Source organism: Xiphophorus maculatus, chromosome 21, assembly GCF_002775205.1.
Source record: "Xiphophorus maculatus strain JP 163 A chromosome 21, X_maculatus-5.0-male, whole genome shotgun sequence".
Classification (NCBI taxonomy): Eukaryota; Metazoa; Chordata; class Actinopteri; order Cyprinodontiformes; family Poeciliidae; genus Xiphophorus; species Xiphophorus maculatus.
In genome coordinates, this window is record NC_036463.1 from 12,319,479 (window position 1) to 12,338,336 (window position 18,858).

The 18,858-nt window shown below is 38.3% G+C and overlaps 1 protein-coding gene across 1 annotated transcript in view; it reads right to left on the bottom strand.

The window, feature by feature from the left end:
- Positions 1-6,576: 6,576 nt before the first annotated feature.
- stau2 (staufen double-stranded RNA binding protein 2) overlaps positions 6,577-18,858 on the bottom strand; it is an 85,767-nt gene continuing 73,485 nt past the window's right edge. Inside the window, exons 14-15 of the mRNA XM_005797872.2 lie at positions 9,872-9,937; positions 6,577-7,959 (exon numbers count right to left, since the gene is read on the bottom strand). Coding sequence (XP_005797929.1) covers positions 7,924-7,959; positions 9,872-9,937 — 102 coding nt within the window. The 3' untranslated portion in view covers positions 6,577-7,923. The remainder of the gene's footprint in view (positions 7,960-9,871; positions 9,938-18,858) is intronic.

Below are 18,858 nucleotides of genomic sequence, written 5' to 3' on the forward strand. Positions count from 1 at the left end.
CATTTGATGTATGACTATTTTATATACTTTTTATATATATATATATATATATATATATATATATATATATATATATATATATATATATATATATATATATATATATATATATACAGTACAGACCAAAAGTTTGGACACTCCTTTTAATTCAATGAGTTTCCTTTATTTTCATGACTATTGACATTGTAGATTCACACTGAAGGCATCAAAACTATGAATAACACATGTGGAAATATGCACTAAACAAAAAAGTGTAAAACAACTGAAAATACCCCTTATATTCTAGTTTCTTCAAAGTAGCAACCTTTTGCTGTGATTACTGCTTTGCACACACTCTGCATTTTCTTGATGAGCTTCAAGAGGTAGTCACCTGAAATGGTTTTCACTTCATAGTTGTGCCCTGTCAGGTTAATAAGTGGGATTTCTTGCTTTATAAATAGTCATGAAAAGAAAGAAAACCCATTGAATTAGAAGGTGTGTCCAAACTTTTGGTCTGTACTGTGTATATATAGTTTTGAATGTTAAATACAATACATTCCAACAGGCATCATTCCCTCAGTCACAGTGATGAGCCTAAATTCTCTACCTCTTAATTTTTGCCTTTTTATTTTGTTTGACAGCATAACATAAGTCTCTTTTTGTAATATTCTAAAAAAAAAATGCTCCATTGTCAAGCAAATGTGGTTCCAATGTTTAGTGTCTCTACCTAACTTAAATTAATAAAGTGATTTAGATTATTATCAGTGTTTTTGTTTTGCTTGTGAAGACATCTCATGGAAATGGCAGTTTGTAGTCAGATTTTTTGTTCTTGCCTTTTGGTGCGATTAGTCATCACAGCGCTGAAACGAAACAGTTACTCAGCAGATAAGATGTCTGTGACGCCACAATTAGCTATCCCGCGATTTGCAGAGAGTGACAAGAAAGGGGATCTTCCAAACGACTGAAACTGCTTTGGAGCAGTTCTCATTGTCAGGATGACACCCTCCCAGCCCTTTTCTTCTCCCTGCAACAACTCTTTTGATTGGTATCAGTGTCACTGTTCTCCCACATTGTACCACATACTGAGTCAGACAGCATTGATATATGGGTGTTGGCTTAAGTAAGTTATATATGCAGTCATTGTCAAAATTAAATACACCCACTTTTTATTCTAAGCCTTTATGTTTAGCAGCTTTTCTACTTGAAACAGCCATCGTGGTTACTGTATGATCATGAAGGGACATGGGCAGACATAATATTCAGGCTGTTATTTACACAAGGCTCAACACTTGTGTATAAGGGGTGCAAAAATAATTTTGCACCCCTTATATATAATTACACCCCTAGCGGCTTGAACTGTGAATGCAAGGCCGGATGGATTGATGCTATCGATTTAACTCAGATGCTACCAGCTCAAATCAAGAAATTTTCCAATCTGTTGGATTTTGGTTGGCAAGCCTGTTAGGTATAACTTGGAGATAATACTACTACTGAAAAAAAAATTTAACTGTCGTAAACAATGATCTCCAAATAGTTTGGAAAACCTACTACACATGATCTTAGGTAAAAACAACTTGATGTTACTGCTGTCTTTTAGAGTTGGCATTGTTTCGTTAACCACCCAAACGCTCAACTTCTAAAACAGGTGTTAATATGGAGATGCTCACATATGCTGATGAATATTTGATACATTTATGTATCTGATCAAATCACCCAACTTCTTACAATAATAAATAACAACTTAATATTGTCCCTTATAAGAAAGTAAACTGTAGTACAACTCTTTTCAACTCAAACAACTCAAAGAGAGCACTTCTTGTTTTGTTATACTTTAGAAAACTAAAATTTAGTCCTAAAAGCTATTATATTATCTTTTATTATATCTAGATTTTGAACATCCTACAGTGGAAGTAAGTAAAAATTATAAACGCACTTATTTTTGCATGGATAAGAGTTGCGAAATGTGTAAAATCTATCTATCTACAGTATATATACATAAAAAAAAAACTAATGTAAAGATATGTGGTGGAAACTGTTAAAAAAGTAAGATACAAAACACTGTGACCTTCAGAAAGGTTGGCAAAGGGTCACAGTTATTAATGTAGAATAGAGAACATGAATGTCCTCGTTGCCTAACGGCAAACAAAAACACCAATCCATGCCAATACCTCTGTAAAAACCTGTTTCTGTCTGCTTGATGAGCCATCTGGGAGCAGAACAATGAAATTCCAACTATTTCTATTGCAGCTGTTATGTAGCTGACCTTTTACTTCCCCAGAGAAAAACAAGAAGAAAGAATAATTCCCTAATTGGTGTCAGCAAAGATGTCATGAGCTAGTTTTTAACTCACATCCTCAAACTGCTGAGTTGTTTGTACAGCCCTAGAGTTTTCAGGTCACATATTAGCTAGGAAAAGTAAGGGATTTTTTTTTAAACAACTCAAAGGAATGCTAATTTGTTCAGCTTGTAAAAATTGCATTGTAAAATTAAAATGCTATCTTTCTGGTTCAAAAAAAGGATTGCAGCTCTTAACAAGCAAAAAAAAAAAAAAGAAAAAAGAAAAAGAAATACTGGTGGTTTGAGTGTTGAACATTTAGGCAAACAATTTGTAACTTTATTTTTTTAGTAAGGTTTCATTAAAGAGTGAATTAAGTAGTGAATAACCTGTCAGGATTTAATCTTCCTACCTGCTTCATTTAGTATAAATCCAAAGCAGCAGAAGCTGCCTTGTACAAAAAAGTCATGACCAAAGTTGACTTCTGCCATCGTAAAACAGCTGCAGACTTAAAATTATTTGGAAAAGTATAAACGGGCAATATTTTATGAACCTTTGAATGTTAGTTAAGTTTGGAGAGTCCGACAAAACCCTGTAAAAATGGAAGTAAGATCCTAAATAGATACCTAAATATTGAATTATCCTTTAATTTCTTCTAGGCTGTTTTTGATTTTTTTTTTTTTTTATTTATTTTGAACTTGTTTGCCTAAGAAAAAGAGGGAATAAATGTTAAAGCTGCTTTAGCATGTCAGATCGAATTTTCATTGTTTTTTTTTTTTTTAAGAAATATGTTTTGTATTTGTATCCGAGCTTGTTATAAGCCCCCCCCCCCCCCCCCCCCCTACAATTTTGGAAAAGGTTTAGAAAACAGCTATGATTATATAGATGAATTTACAAATATTTTTAGGAACAACAGAATTATGTGTCCTAGTCCAAAGGTTTGAACTTTTTTCTAAATCACAGTGACACATGGAAGTTTTCAAAATGTTGTGACTCCAATCTGCTGCATGTGACTATTGTTCCTGCACATAAAATTTCCTCAATATTGATTTGAAAGGAACCACGACAGTATGCAGAAATGGGTGTATTTAGATTCATGTACTGTCCTTCTCTGTTATGGTTACACAGAGTGGTTTTCTGAAACGTGGTGTTCCCTCGTTTTTTGGAGACCTGGCAATGCTACAGACAGAGTTCTAAATGAATTAATACAAGTGACTTCTGGGAACACTTACTCTGTTAAAAATTGTCCAGGAATAGCAATTACTTTCATAAATTAATTTCAATAACTCATCTCATATATCTGTGCAGAACAAAAACTACTTCTTGCCAGCTTTGACCCTCATCTGAGGCATCCTAAAAACCACCGAGATGACAAAAAAGCTTTTTGTGGGACTGAACAGAGCTGGGTAAAGTTACTCAGAGACAAACTAATTTTAAAACGAGGGAGAATTTTAACTCTTTTGTGCACTGAAGCTCTCAGATCTCAGTAAACTCCAGCTAGGAAGCTGCTTTATGAAATTTCTCACAAATAACTGTAGAAAGAAAATTCAAGAGTTTTTGTTTGAGCATTATCATGGACATTTATCTGAATCTGCAGAATTCCTCTTTGGCTTTTTATCCCCCATTTAATTTGGTTGTAATTAAGAGAACCTGAAGGTTGGTCAATGGAACATCATTCACTCGGAAAAATCAATGACACTGGCATTTTGCTTTTTTGGAACTCCAGCGTTCCATTGATTTTCGTGTACTTTGGGCACAGCGGGTCACATTTCACACCGGCTGGCACAAGACGGGCAATTCATCTTGTGTCGAACACAGGCTCAAGCTGGTCGTCTACAACCTGAACAAGGTTCTGGAATAGAGATCTGCTGCTAATGCACGAGAACGGCTTTGGCACTTCTCAATGGCAAGCAGATGTAGCTGCCAACAGAGTCCATTAGTCAGTGCGGTTGAATTGGACCGCCGCTGTCCCATTCACTCATCCATCTCACTAATGGTGGGGAGGAAGCAGAGCGGCTTTGGTGGGTACGCAGGCGGTTAGCGCACCGGTGGACAGAACATGTGGAGGAGTTATGTGGGAACCATGTAAAGGAGGACGGAGTGGCAGGAGGAAAGAATGATAAGGGGAGACTATAGTTAGACATTAAATATACTGTAGCTCGTTTTCACCAGTCAAAAAGATCTTCGTTTTTCACAAAAGCTCATTCTCAAAATCACAAGCTGAAGAAAATAAGATGTCAAGAGAAAATGCTTTTTTTTTTTAACATTTATGCTTTGTTCCCTTGCAGAAGGCAATCAGTTTGAGAGCCGACAAAAACTGATTTTCTCCTTAGTACCATCAGACCAGCTCAGAGGGTTTTGTGGCTCATTAAGTACCTTATTCCCCTTTGCAGGTTTTTGTTCACAAGACTCTTGAATACATTTTACAATCTTAATTTAGAAATGTGATCTTTCTAAATTTAGATGACATCTATTCAAAGCATGAGGCCCAGAGATAATCTGAGTGTTTGAGGGATGTTTTAGGAAAAGTTGCAGCATGGGTTTTCTTAAAATGTATTCTGTTTGAGCCCTTGTGTTTATATGTAAATTGTTAAATTTGCTCAAATAGAAAGACATAAAATGCTACCTACATTCTTAGAGATGTAGGTAATTTTATGGGGGGGTGATAAAGAACTCTGCAATAGGGTCGTGTGAGTAGAGCAGTCATCCTATTTACAAAAGTAGTTATTGACAAAGCTATGTGGAGTTCTGTAGCCATCTCCTCTTTAACTGAGAATAAAGGCCACTAATACTACAAAAAAAACTAAAACAGTACCCTGAAGGGACTTCTTTTGTTGGGAGTCCCAAAAAATACTAAAATTTCAAAATGCTAAATCTCCTGGCACACAGTTTATTGTACCACAGACATTAGCATACTGAAAAACGTGTTAAACATCTCTAAACATGAGAAAATGATGCAGATGTTGTTGAATATCAAGTCCTTTCATGCCTTTTCAGTATGCATTTTGCTTTTGATGGCGTTCCAGTATGAATAGTGTTTTGTATTAAGATGAAAGGAGTAGAATTCAGTGTTCAAGTGTGTCAGAATGGGTTATGTTAGCTTTGCCCTGATGTCACAGTCCTCTTTTATTTATTTTCCATTACTCTTAAGGATCAAGAGACTGGGAATGAATGTTTAATGCTCCCCCAAAGTTTCTCTCTAAGCTGATTTAATCAAAAAAAAAAGCACAACCCAACAGTTTTACTTTTCAAACAGGTGCATGAATCAGTATCAGCACAGAGTATTTGAAGCTTTGCATGAAATTGTGTACTAGTGAATTACTGACAAAACATTTGGTTTTCAGTCGTGTACATGATGTAGCAGTAATCCATATGAGCTGCAGCTCTCATGTGGAGGAAAAATGTCAACATGTCCAAAACATGTGACAGCAGATGAAAGTTTGCTATAATGTAAATTGAGAAGGAAGGCGATGCTGTAGCATCATTTAAAGGCAGCACATCTCCAGGCACACAAATACAAGACAGATACACAACGCAAGTATGGCCTATTATGCATATTGCAGAGCAACATCATTGAATCTTAAATGACATGAAGGCAATCAAAACAAACCTGAAGAATCAATGAAGCAAACATTTGTAAAGCCAAAGTCTTGTGACAGAGTTCTTAACTTTATTTTGTCAGCCTCTTCCTCTTCTTCTGCATTCATCATATGCTCGTTGCAAAAATGAAGCCAATCTCAAGTCCAGTGCTGATTGGATGATAGCGACTTCCAACTGACCAATCAATACGCATCTTTCTGGAGTTCTACTTTTGTTGCAGCTCACCTGTAGGGAATCTAGAAGGATTGAGTTGGGGAATTGTGGAGTATATATGCTTGGTGCACTCTATATGTGAACAATTTCTTATCTGCTCTGTTCTTCAGATTACAGGCCAGTTTGTCAGTGTTGCGCTTTATTTTCACTTAATTAGGACAAATGTTATTCTTTTCCTCCTCCATATTTAAATGAAAGTTTGGCTTGTCAACACGAAATTGAATATAGCATTAATTTCAACTCTTTACCTCTCAGATTTTGTGGTAATATTATTATTCTCTCAGTCATTCATTATCCAAAGAGACTTACCATGTGTAGAAGATAAGCTGTCTGTTTTAGAAGTGTCTGCAGCTCCTCTTGTTGCTGTGTCTGGAAATTTTACAACATACTCCATTCACCATTTTTTTTAATGTCTTATTAAGCAAAGTAAAAAAGGTGAAGATGTTGAATAAATAAAAAAAAATCAGTGTTAAGAGATATATTTAGCAAAAACGAGTCAAACAAACAGACCATTTTTCACATAAACTGAGGTGTTTTTACTGCATTTCAAAAACAGCCTTATGACACATTGCACACACAGCGAAGAAGAACACACATCTTCAACGTCAGTGGACAAAGTGACCCAAAGTGTCAATGGAATTGGAGGGGAGCGGCAGTCTGCTGTTCAGACACAGGCTCTCTCTCCCCTCAAATGGTGCACTTCAGAGTAGCAGGCATTAAAATCACCCAGTTGATGCCTTGGTAAGTCAATACAACACACACAATGGGTGTAGATGTGATCGACAAAACTCTTGAGGGAGGGAGAGGAGAGGAAGGGACGATTCACTGACAAAGAACCACTGGGGATAACTTCTCTCTCGCTGGAGAACCTGCAGTCCCAACAAAGCTCTCTGGAGCGTGACATCTGCATTAAATGCGAGAATGTTAATCATAAGCGGCTTTTCTTCAAGTTAAAAAGTAAAACAGTGCCCCCCCCCATTGCCTCTGCATTTGTTCCTTCTTTGCTCCAGTGGCGCCGTGCCAGTGTGGGGTCGTGTTAAAACACCTCTAATAATAATAAACTTCTAACACCAGTTTTGTCCTTTTTGTCCACATGAACATTTTTTTGTGGCATTCTTTTTTTTTTTGGAATATGATACTCTTGCAAAGTCATACACATCCATATAGATAGATGAACAGTTTCTTTTTTTTTTTGTCAGCGTACAAGGTAAGCTGGGTGACTATATATGAAGACAACAACTACAACTTTCACAGCACTGGCATTGGTTAATTTTAAATACAGTACTCAAGCATTGTTAGAATATTAAAATAACAAAAAGAAAAAAAAGGGTAACATAATACCTCAGAAAAAATAAGCTACTGTACGCAAGTTGGTTTCTGTTCTAAAATGTTTCTTTCGTAATTCAATGGCATGATGTACATATTTGTTTTTAACCATACCAACATCTATTCCAAAGGGAACAAATTGTCTATGCAGTGTATCGCTTTGGACTTCCCTTGATTTCACACAGTACCATGCAATTATCTCATTACTTTGTATTTTATGCTCCAACGTTGTCATCTAAACTCTGACTGAAATCATCGATAAACGGGTTAGGATAGTGTTGTCTTCACATAGACTCGGGTAATGGTGCTTTAGTCGGTAATTTCTTGGTGCACATCCACCCTATTGCATGTTGACAGGTTTTGCAGGATACAGTGGCAATCGTGTTGGTGGTGGGGGAATTGAGCGGGAGAATATTCTGGGTGTAAGGTGGGTGTTGTTGGATGAGGAGGAGGAGGTTGGGGTTGTCAGCTCCTTGACGACGGCCTTTGAATCCTTGCAGACCTGAGTGGTAGTGCCTGAGTTAGTCTGTTTAATGTCCATCCTCCCTCCCGCATGGTTCGGTGGTCTGAAAAGACAAACGAAGCCCGCATTAGGGAGTGGGAAGGGCATTTGTCTGATTACTCTGGAAATGTTGGTAATAATCCCTCCCTCTGTGGCTAATTCTATCAGCGCTTCCTGGGAAAGCAGAGGGATTCACTCAGTCTTCTGTGAATTATTCATTTAAAACTGAGCAATTCTCGTAAAGGAAAAACTGCAAGAGACACGAAAAGTGCTGCAACTGTGACTCAGGCCACTTAACAGGTCCTTGAACTCAATCTGTTTTACACTAACTGATAAAGTCTGCCAGGTGTTCTCTTTACTTGTAGGAAAATGGCCCAGAATAGGGTCTGGTTGAAAAAAAGAAAAGATTGTTTCCTTCTACCTAATTGTCCTTTTATACACATCAGTTATTGTACTTTCAAGAACAGTCGAGTGGAAATAACACAATGTCTTGCAAAGGTATTCACACCTCATTAACTTTGTCATGTTTTAACTAGAACCTTCTGTGTGTTTAATTGGGATTTTATGTGACAGATCAACACTGCATAACTGTGAAGTGGAAGGAAAAACATTCCATGGTTTTCACTTTTTTTCCCCAAAAAATGTTTAAAATTTGGTATGCAATTGCAAAATAACATTGTGCTATAATTGGCTGCAAGTCTTTAGGGTTATGTTTCTACCAACAGTCCACATCTGGAGATGGACAATCTTTTTTTTTTTTTTTGCAAAATGGAGATTGGAGAGCTTCTGATAACATCCCATTTCAAGTCTTTCCAAAGATTCTCCCTTGGATTTAGGTGAGCCATTGAGACACATGAGTATGCTTTGGTCTAAACCAGGTGTATCCAACTCTAGTTGTTGAGATCTACTCCACCTGTTGAGCTCCAACACACCTGAACCAAATGATTGAACTACCTCTTCACCATGCCATCAAGCTTGGCTAAAGTCTGGAAAATTCAGGTGTGTTGGAGTATGGCTACAATCAAAACTTGCACTGCAGGAGATCACAAGGACTATGGTTGGAGACCCCTGATCTTGCCATTCATTGTATCATACATTGTGCTGCTGAAAGGTGAACTTCTACACAAGATAAATGCATTGTGATAACTGTTATTTTCTCTGGATTTGCCTTGTTTTGTAACTTATTCCTTGTTGCCTTATATCTACGAAATGTATCTGTTCTTGCCGGAGAAAATTCTGACCTGTCTGTTGTATTCTTTGGTCTTTATATTACTGTTTGAACCTAACTGTTATCTAGAAACCTTTAAGGCCTTCAAAGACAGCTAGATATTTACTGACATCGGGTGTCCCTGGATTTATTTAGGGATATTAGAGTAAATAAGGTTGAATACAAATGCAAGTCACTTTTGGAAAAAAATGTAGTGCTTAGGGGTAATTGTTGTCATATTTGCCCACTCATCTCTGCTTGGCTGCCACAACAGGCTGCAGTTTCCTCTCGCTTTTTGCCTCAGCTCTCCTGGGCCACACCTACAATGAAAATACTCCAGAAACACTTGACAGTGTCTTCCTTCCTAATTTTCAAAAAACCTAACTGCAGCATTCGCACTTTCCTGCAGTTATCCTTCCTACTTCCTTTCCTCATCTCCTTGTCGTGAAGCAGATACAGGAGAGGCTCATGGAGAAAAGCCCCTTGTGTCTAAAATGATTGAGACATAGTGGAGATAGCCGTCATGCAAAATATGAACCTCTGACAGAAGCGTGTATGTAAAATACATACGCCTACTGTTGCTTTCCAATTGAAGAAAAATGTTGAACGGAACTGATAGATGTGTGTTTGTGGGGGTGGAAAGGGAGCTCCTGATTGGCCAACCTGAAGTGCCTGAGGATTTGCACGTCACTAAGCTGACGCGCATTCTGATCTCTGGACAAGCACCTTTCCTCCCTTACCCAACCCTGTGGTTCTGGTCCTAACGTACCTTGATGGGGCCGTCCACTGGGTCCAGTCCCTGCTCCGACAGCTGTTTCAAGGCACTTAGAGCAGCCTGAGAAGAGAAGGAGGGGGGGACAACAGATGGTCATGTGAGTTGGGAGGTAGGGAAGGTAGGAAGGGTAGGGGAGTCGAAGACTGGGTGGGAAGAGAGTGAGTGTCAGCTGCTTTTCAAATAACACTTAACTCTGGGAAACCTGATGCCAGCAGGACACTTTCCCTTCGTTCTCTGTTGTCTTTGGCTTCACTTCCCTGACTGTTTATCCAGCATTATTGGGCTAACATTTCCACTTTGTGTTTTGGCTGCTCCCCATTTTCCTAAGTCAATCTGAGTGACATCTGTATTTGCGGTGGCCGCAGCGGAACCAGAAGCGGCAGGTCTTAAACACCTATAAATCAAAACCGCAAATTCTCACAACTGTGCCAAACAGACGGGGAGGATAAACACGTCGTGTGCACATAATGTTAGTGCTGTTAATTGTATAATGATGTAATTATGGTCAATTTGTGGTGGAGAAGGGGAACTTATAGTGTGAAAACTGCATGGCTCAGCCTCACATGTTGGAGATGATGTTTAGATTAAAATGTGACGTGTAAGCATTTGAAAAATAATCACTACCAGTAATCCACTGCCGCAGAATAACAAAAAATCCCACAAACGACAAGGTGTCTATGTTTCTAAGCTTGGATCTTAAACAAAGTGATGTAATTTCCTTCCTTTGACAGCCTGTTTAAGATAGCTGGACTGTTAGTGATGTGAGACGGATTCATTCTGCTTTAGTTGTATGAAGTACTGCATAAAAAGTCAGATTTTAAGGTAGGTACAGAGGATGATGACTAATACAGGAAAGTGGTATGTTGTTCTGAAGTGTTTTTAACATTTTAATAGTGACAACAAAACTCTCCAGGATCGTACCTACTCTTCTCACTTTCATCAGTCAAAAACTTCAGTTATCAATCAGTTTTGTTCAATCTTAACCAGATTTCTCCTTCAACCTGAAGATTTGTTCCAGATGTGTTCTGCATCGCTGTCAGAAATGTGTGAGCAGTTTTTGTAACAGGGGAATACTGTATATGTTCTGCTTTATTTTGCCTTGTAAGTTGGAATTTGGGTCTGGGAATGACATCACATCCAACGTATCAGTGCTTCGGTTGTGACTCAAGAAAACCAGCAGGAGTTGTTCGTTCATTTCAGCCACCATGCATCATCTTAGGAAAAGAAGTCATACTGAAGAAGTTGTGCCTCTACTGTCGTGCAATACAAACTGAAATACAAAAGTCTATTTTGATGTTTTATGTCAGCATCTAATGCAATTTTATATTAACGGGGGGTGGGGAAGCCATATTGGATTTTCAGGTCCAAACTGGTTGGAAACCTCAGGTGGTAACTGGAATTTTCAGCTTGTTTGAACCAGACCTGCAACTAATGGGTCGGAAAACAACACAAATCAGCGTGAATACACTGGTGCTGCTGTAGAAAGTCACCCCAAAGTGCGTTATTTTCAGTATCAGTTGAGAGGTTTGATGATCAAGCCAGAGGAAGCAAAGATGTCTCAGAAACTATTCAACAGGAAAATATTTAATGTCTCCATGTCTCAGTGGTTCATTCAGTCTAAAAGACCGAGAGCATCGATTTCAGCATATCAATCTATCTATAGCTATATATATACTTAGCTATATATATATATTTATATGATGTGTGTAGCATCAATATGCTCAAATCTGATGGCTGCATAGGTTTTCTTATACCAGAGTCCAGTACCAGCTTACATCCATTACATTACATTCATTTACTGTTAATTAGAGCTTAAATGGACCACAAGTGGTGGTGCTCGGTAGATAAGTGAGAGGTAATGATTGAATAAGTATATCTCATTATAAAACCAGCCCACATTCATTTGTAAACCAAATCTTATCGTTGCATTTCACTGCGCACTCATTCACCCAGCAGGAATATCTGAAACATCTCCATGAACACCAATTTTTATTTAAGACATCTGTACTAAAGGAGTAAGTAATCTTTCAGGCTTCAGTCAAATGGAAACATATAATTGCATGCCAAATCAACGTCTCTACGGAATGCAATATGAACGGGAGGATTCAACCAACCATTATCTCTTGGCTTGCATCAGAAATGATTTTCAAAGTCTTTTTTCTTTGCACAAGAAGGAACATAAAGCAGAAATGGTAAAATATGACTGGCAGGTGCAAGGGTCAAAATCTGCATTGTATCAATCAATAAAAAAAAACTAAAAACTTGATACTTTAAGGTACTAAATAATGTAGAACAATAATAGCTGGACTGATTTGAAAAATTTATACTGTCAGGGTTACTTAAGGCTTTTACCCCCTGAGACCCAGAGATCGACTGAAGCCCCACCAAGACTCTTAACAGACAATTTATGGCACAACGTGTGTTTTTTTTCTGTGAAGCTTTGACACCAAGCGAGATTTAGAAGCTGAATATACTTGGAAGAGATTTAAAGCGACAACCACATGGAACATGACAGATGAACGAATGCTTTTACAGTTACATTGTTAATAATCATAAATTAAGGCAAAAAATGTATGTTGGGGAATTAAAAAGTATGCCAAACCAGGTTGGGACAAATGGCTGCACATGTATATTTAATGGAAAAACCCCTAAAGAAAGAAGTTTAAATTGGGACTTGTGATCGGTATTCCATCTTACAGAGAAAGTTTTCTCCCGTAACCAGTACACTGTGATCACCAACACGTTCCCCATAAACTTCTTGTTTGTCGTATTTATTCAATCAGTTTGAAAGCATTTTGGCCCTGAGTAAACAGCCAGGGACCATCTGTTGAAGTAGGGGGAGAGAGGTAGTGGGTTAGGGGCCGGAGATAAACAGCCATAAATCAGGGTTCTGACAGTGGCAGTGCTGCTGATATACGACAGGCAGGCATAAGGGCCCGGCAGCTCAGCGAAGGACGCACAGCCCAAGACAAATACTGGGCCTATCTGTAAGGAAAGACAGCCAATGAAAAAAATCATTATTTTTCTAATGTGATGGGTTGGCCTTCGTTAGAGGACGCCACTTCATTGATGCATCAACACTATAGATTGTGTTTAGTCTGAGACCATGATGAGCAAGGTGGAGGTATTCCATCTCTGTCAGGAAAAGGAAGGTAAGATTAGAGGATGCTCTGTGCTGAGATGTGCACAAATTGGAAAAGAAGTGGAATGGCTTTGAATATGTTGCACAAAATAGAAAAAATGGGTCTGTTGGCTATTAAGGCTACATTCACAGAATGTCTTCATCCTTAATTCCGATTTTTTTTTTGCTTGGTCATTCATTCTACTTTGTATTGTTCATTCCGAAGAATGAGTGACACAAAGTAGACTTCTGTATATCTTTATCCAGCTATTTAAATAAACATTTTGCTGTCAAAGGGAGCAAAAATAATTAGCATTGTGTAATTCAAGCGCAAGGCGTACATAAGTGCGTTGTACATTTTTTGTGTGTGCAGAATAAGTGTTATAATGTTGGTTAGTGAGCCGATGGTAATAAGTTATGAATATCCAAAAGTGAACTTGAATACTTATTAGTGAGTAGTATTTTATTCTAGAAATGCACATCCCAGGTAAGCACGTTATTCCTAGCTATAGAATTAGAGTACAAAGCAGCAAGCAAGAAAATAAATGCTGGAGTAAAAGCTCATTCATAGCTATCAGAAAAACTGTAATGATATCAGCTTAAATATCAATAACATCAATGTCTTGCCCAGCAGCAAGAAGAGCTGGCTCTTTTAGGAACAAGTTTTACGTGGACAAAACTGTCCTTGCTTGAGAGGCACCACTTTAAAATGACTTTGTGCATTACTGCCACCTGGTGGTAGTGGTAGCAGCGCATTGCTATCAAGTATGAGGAGTAAGTGGTTTTCGGTTCTGTGGAACTCTGATCTGTTTCACCTACAGTGGGAATGTAAATGGACTTCTTGGAAAACCAAAAAAGTCAAGCGAACCAAACAGAAGACATATATTATACAAACGTTTATGTGGCTTAAAAACATCTAATTCCTTGCTCTCCATTTATGCATCCACATTAGCAGATTATGATGCCACTTTCCACTGTCATTTTTGGTAATGTCAAGTTTATCTAACGTGCACAAGACAAATCACTAACTTGTGTGCTGCTAATACTGGGCAAATTCTTGTCATACCACCCAAAATTGAGCACCAAGGCTACTCTGTTGGGAGAATGGTCTCAGTTTAGAAGGTAAACCAAAAGAAATTAAGATGTGACATTTTTGGGGGGATTTTTCCAAAAAGTCCCCAGACTAACCTAATTTGAAAGATCACTTTAAGACAGTCACCTAGTACATATGATATTTTAGATACTACTAATATATATATGTTATAGCTAATATAAAGAATGTACAGGGTGTGTTTTCTGTTACTGACTTGAAGGGCTGGTTTACAGTACCTAATCATGTCCTCTTGCCAAGAACTTAGATGTCATTATTACCTTTTCATTTTGGTGGCGCAGACAACAATCTCACACTAGCACAGTGCTAATTGCTGCCTTATTGACTACCTCATTCCTTTGTGCCCACTTTGGATAACAATTCAACACCCAACATTAACCTGAGACTGATAGCCAACTCAAAGACCCTCACATTTACTCACATCTGTGAGCTTTTCCATCTATTTTAAAGTTCCTAGTTCAAAGGATTGGACAAACAGTGGTCAAATGTGTCAGGTTTAAGAATGATCTGCAACCATGGCCAGTCTCCTGATGTGGAGTGACAAGGTCGGCTCATTTTTCTGGGCCTGCTGCGTTCCTAATGGTTTCCTTGACAAAGGCTTGACTTCCATCAGCGGCTAAGCTAAACAAAGGCCTGGTCCCTCAGGAGTCTGCGGCATCAGCTTGACAGACATGATGGATCATTGGATCACATTGACCCTGACAAATCAGACCCCAGTATCAGCTCTCTCTGTTAGAGGACTGTGTTCCATGGAACTAATGAAGAGACTTGGACAATAAAGTAAGACTGGAAGTAGTTTAGTAAAAGCCTTTGTGGGATAAGAGTCTGACCAAAATGTAGTCCTTTGATAAACAGTAAATAATTCTCTGGCCTTTTGTAGCTATGACCATCAGAGAGCAGCCAATAAGATCACCAGCACATCATAACTTAGTAAATAGTTGAAACGGTTCCAATTATGTCAAAAGTTACACCATTTATTTCAGCCTGACACAAAAAAACCTGGTAAGGTTGAATACCAGATGAAAGTTCTTCATAGTTCATTATGTTGTGTATTCAGAGATGGTTGCAAAGAGTGGTCATTTGTACTAGCTTGCTTATTCACTTCTTCCATTATTTTTTTTTTCTTTGACACCACAATTGCTCAACATAAAAATATAAATAGATTTCAGCAGTTTCTAAAATACTCAGTCTGGGTTGCACAAACTATGCCACGTTTAAAATCACTTTAATCTGTTTCTCCTTCATTCACATGCTTAATTTGAACTTCAGCAACTCATCTTCATTATGTCCAGATCCCTAAACAAGTTGCTGCCATGCTATTTTGTGCTATTTGTGTTAATACACAGCTGAACAGCTGATAAAGTGTACCTTGTAAATAGTTCAAAGGCTTTAATTTGGGACCATTTCGCTCTACTATGGCTATAAAGTAGGAACCACATGTTTTATAGACAAAACACCTCTACTAAAGCAGGAAATGGACTATTACTCAAACAAAGCAATCAGTTCAGCTAAAACATGTGATGTAAGATCTTAATAATATGAAAAGGAGTTTGACTGACACTGGGTGGCTGCTTTTGAACTGCTGTGAAGCAGGAACATGAAGGGGATGCTGGACAGCTGCTTATGAGGATGATCTAAGGACATTCACTAGACTAAACAATGACCAGAGTGGATTTCAAACAGGGCGTTTTACAGGCTGGACCTGGGAGGATGGAAAAATGAGCACTCTGTTGTTGCAAAAGTTCTGAGGCTGGATATATTATTCTGGAAAGGGCTTGTCTTGTTTTCAAAAGGCCACATAAACCCTTGACAGTACCCTCTCTTTAGCGCTTATGCCTCAAAGCTCCAAAGTAATATGAGCATACAAGGGAGGAGAAAAACCCAGCTATCTTTTTTGTCCAGTCCTAACCCTGATTTTTTCATGGCATCCACATCACATCTTTCTCTGTGGTTTGTTTCCTAGAGGTTGATAGAAGAGTCCCCCTTCTCAGTTTTAACTATCTCCAGTTCAGGGACTTTAGCTTTTTCAGCCACCTTAACCCTCTATGGCATGACTTTTTATTTTTGTGGGGAAGAAATATTTTCCTGCATTCTTTGGGAGCTTGGTGGTCCCTAATTACATGTCAATCATAAAATCGGACTCTGACACCTCCTGGAACCAGATTTGGGTTTGTTGCCTCAGGGTAACATTGGTCTAGAACACCAAGATTGTCTACACTGATTATGAGAAATGAAATACAAATCAAACAAAAACTATATTCATAAAAGAACTATTTTTTGGACAAAAATATGTCAAAAATCATGCCCCCCAAAAAATAAAATAAAGGAGCAATGTGAGGTACAGCTATGTGGTTTGTTGCCTGAGGGCAACGCCATGCCATAGAGGGTTAACTTTTTCCACCACTTGGCTTTCATGTGCTCGAAATTCTTTTCTTCTCCCTCTGCCCACATCAAAACCCTGGACAAGGATCACTGGAACATTCCCGGACAGCTCACGGAGAACACCTGCGTGTGGATGAGTGCTGGCAGTGTACATGTCCATTTGTTAATACGGTGTGATGTGTACATGGGTTCTTGAGTAACTACAGAGAAAATGTATTCAGATCCTCTCTTCAAATCTCTTCCTCACTCTCTCTCCAGATTTCACATCCTCTTCCACATCAGAGGCACGGATAAAGAGGCAGTGTGTGCTTGGCGGTAGCCGAGCTGCAGCTTGACATGACGTTAATTCCTCTGAAGTAGCACTTGATCTTTGGCGGGACATTTCTTGTGCAACAGAGCAACAAGTCCAAAAGCTTCAGTTGCTAAATAAACTAAAAGGAATTCAGCTTGATTCCTGCGCACCTCTTAGTTAAGCTGGCCCAACTACACATTGTAGTGATCATAACTCCTAAGAGTGTAATGTTTTCTTTTGTGTATCTCCCAGGCATAATGTGAGCACCAAAGGCGGCTTGAGTTAGGTTAGGGGGTAAGGGTTGCGGGGCCCCCCAGGGGAGCAAGTCTTTGCTGACATGGGAAGCCATAAATAAGGGCCCGGGGCGTAATGCCATGTCATGCGTCATTTGGGCCAGTGAGGAGTGCTTTATCCCCCTCCCACCACTGAGCTGCTGAGCATGGCACCTCCTAGGGTGTAATACAAAACACATGGGCAGAGGGCGAGGGGCAGGAGCACCTCAGCGTACTGCGCTGTTGCCTTGTCAGCACCGAAGCCAAGAGAATAAGCAGACACAGGCGGTCTCTATGATAACACCGGTACAGTACTTTGTCACAATATACGTTTGTCAGGAAAGCTGAGAACTCAACTTTCAAGTGATAACATCACATTCCTATCAAATGATATCAAAAAATAAAACATGAAGCAAGCTTAACTGCTAAAACCTGTGAGCAATTATACTGGGTAACTACTAATAAGTATAAATAATGAAGTGTTACTTTAGACTGCCATTGGACAGTATTACTGTGCAGTAGTACATGAAGCTTGTTATTTTCAGGATCAGTGTGGTGTTTTAAGATTGATGTCAAGATATCGGAGCAAAAAGTGTTTAAGTACTGTAGCTAGTCATGGGAAGGCTGTTCATGCAGCTAGCTAGATTTCGGCAGGTGTTGGCCATTTTTCTATTTTGTACTTCTGTAGATTCAGTCGTTTCAACAGCCACAGCCTACACCTTGTGAATTTCCTTTAAATACTTCAATTTGCTTACCCTCACCTTTTTCTTTTAGTTGTAGTTAACCGTCTTTCTTGTAAAATTCATTTTATGGCTCCGTTTCCTTCTGCTTAGCTTTATTTTAATAAACTTTTATACAGCATTAAACAACCAACTTCTTTTGCAATGGCCTTTGGGGCTCACTCTCCTAGTAGAGGGTGTATCTATCTGCTAACCAATTGTTAAATCAAAACTCTGCCCAGGAAAGCTTTGTCATAAACCTTTTGTATGGATCTGAAAACGTTTTTAAAATTTTTCACAGTTTATGAGAAACTGACTTTTGGGTTTTCATCAGCTGTAAGCCATAAACATCAAATATATAATAAATAAAAGATTATGTGTGTGTAATTAATCATTCCACATATCAGTTTCACATTTTAATTTAAATGACTGAAATAAATGTATATTTAGATAACATGAAGGAGTAAAAAAAACCTTTTTTTTTTAAAACCCTCCATGAATGAGTTGCATGTTAATAATTACATTATAGTTTTCACAAGTCCAACCTATATTAATTTCAGGGGAAGAAATACAAACTTGAAAAAATAAAAACACTCTACTGGTATTTTTAGAGTAGAGTGTCTTGTAAAAACTAATGAAAGTTTTTACAAGACTTTCAGTAGTCTTGTAAAAACGTATGCACTTCAAGAAAAGCTAGATTGTCTGAGTTTTATCATTTGGCACTTAAATCTGAACTTCGCCTTTAAAACATTAAGCAACTTAGGTCTGCAATGATGAAAAGCACTTTGGATGATCAAGCAGAGAAAGTTGGTCACTTACACTTTCCATCAAAGAGATAATGACACATTGTACTTGAGAAGAGAGCTTAACAGAGGAAGTTATGGGGAGCAACTGTCTGCCTGTTCATCTATTTTTAGTTTTGCTGATGAATAAGCATCCAAACATCTCTTGGGGTAATGATAAGGGAAATGAGAAAGGCATTATCAATGGACAAAATGCCTAAGAAGATATGGAGAATGAGGAGAAAAACAAACAGGTCAGTGAATCACCAGTATGCATTCACTGAGTAAGCTGAAATATTTCC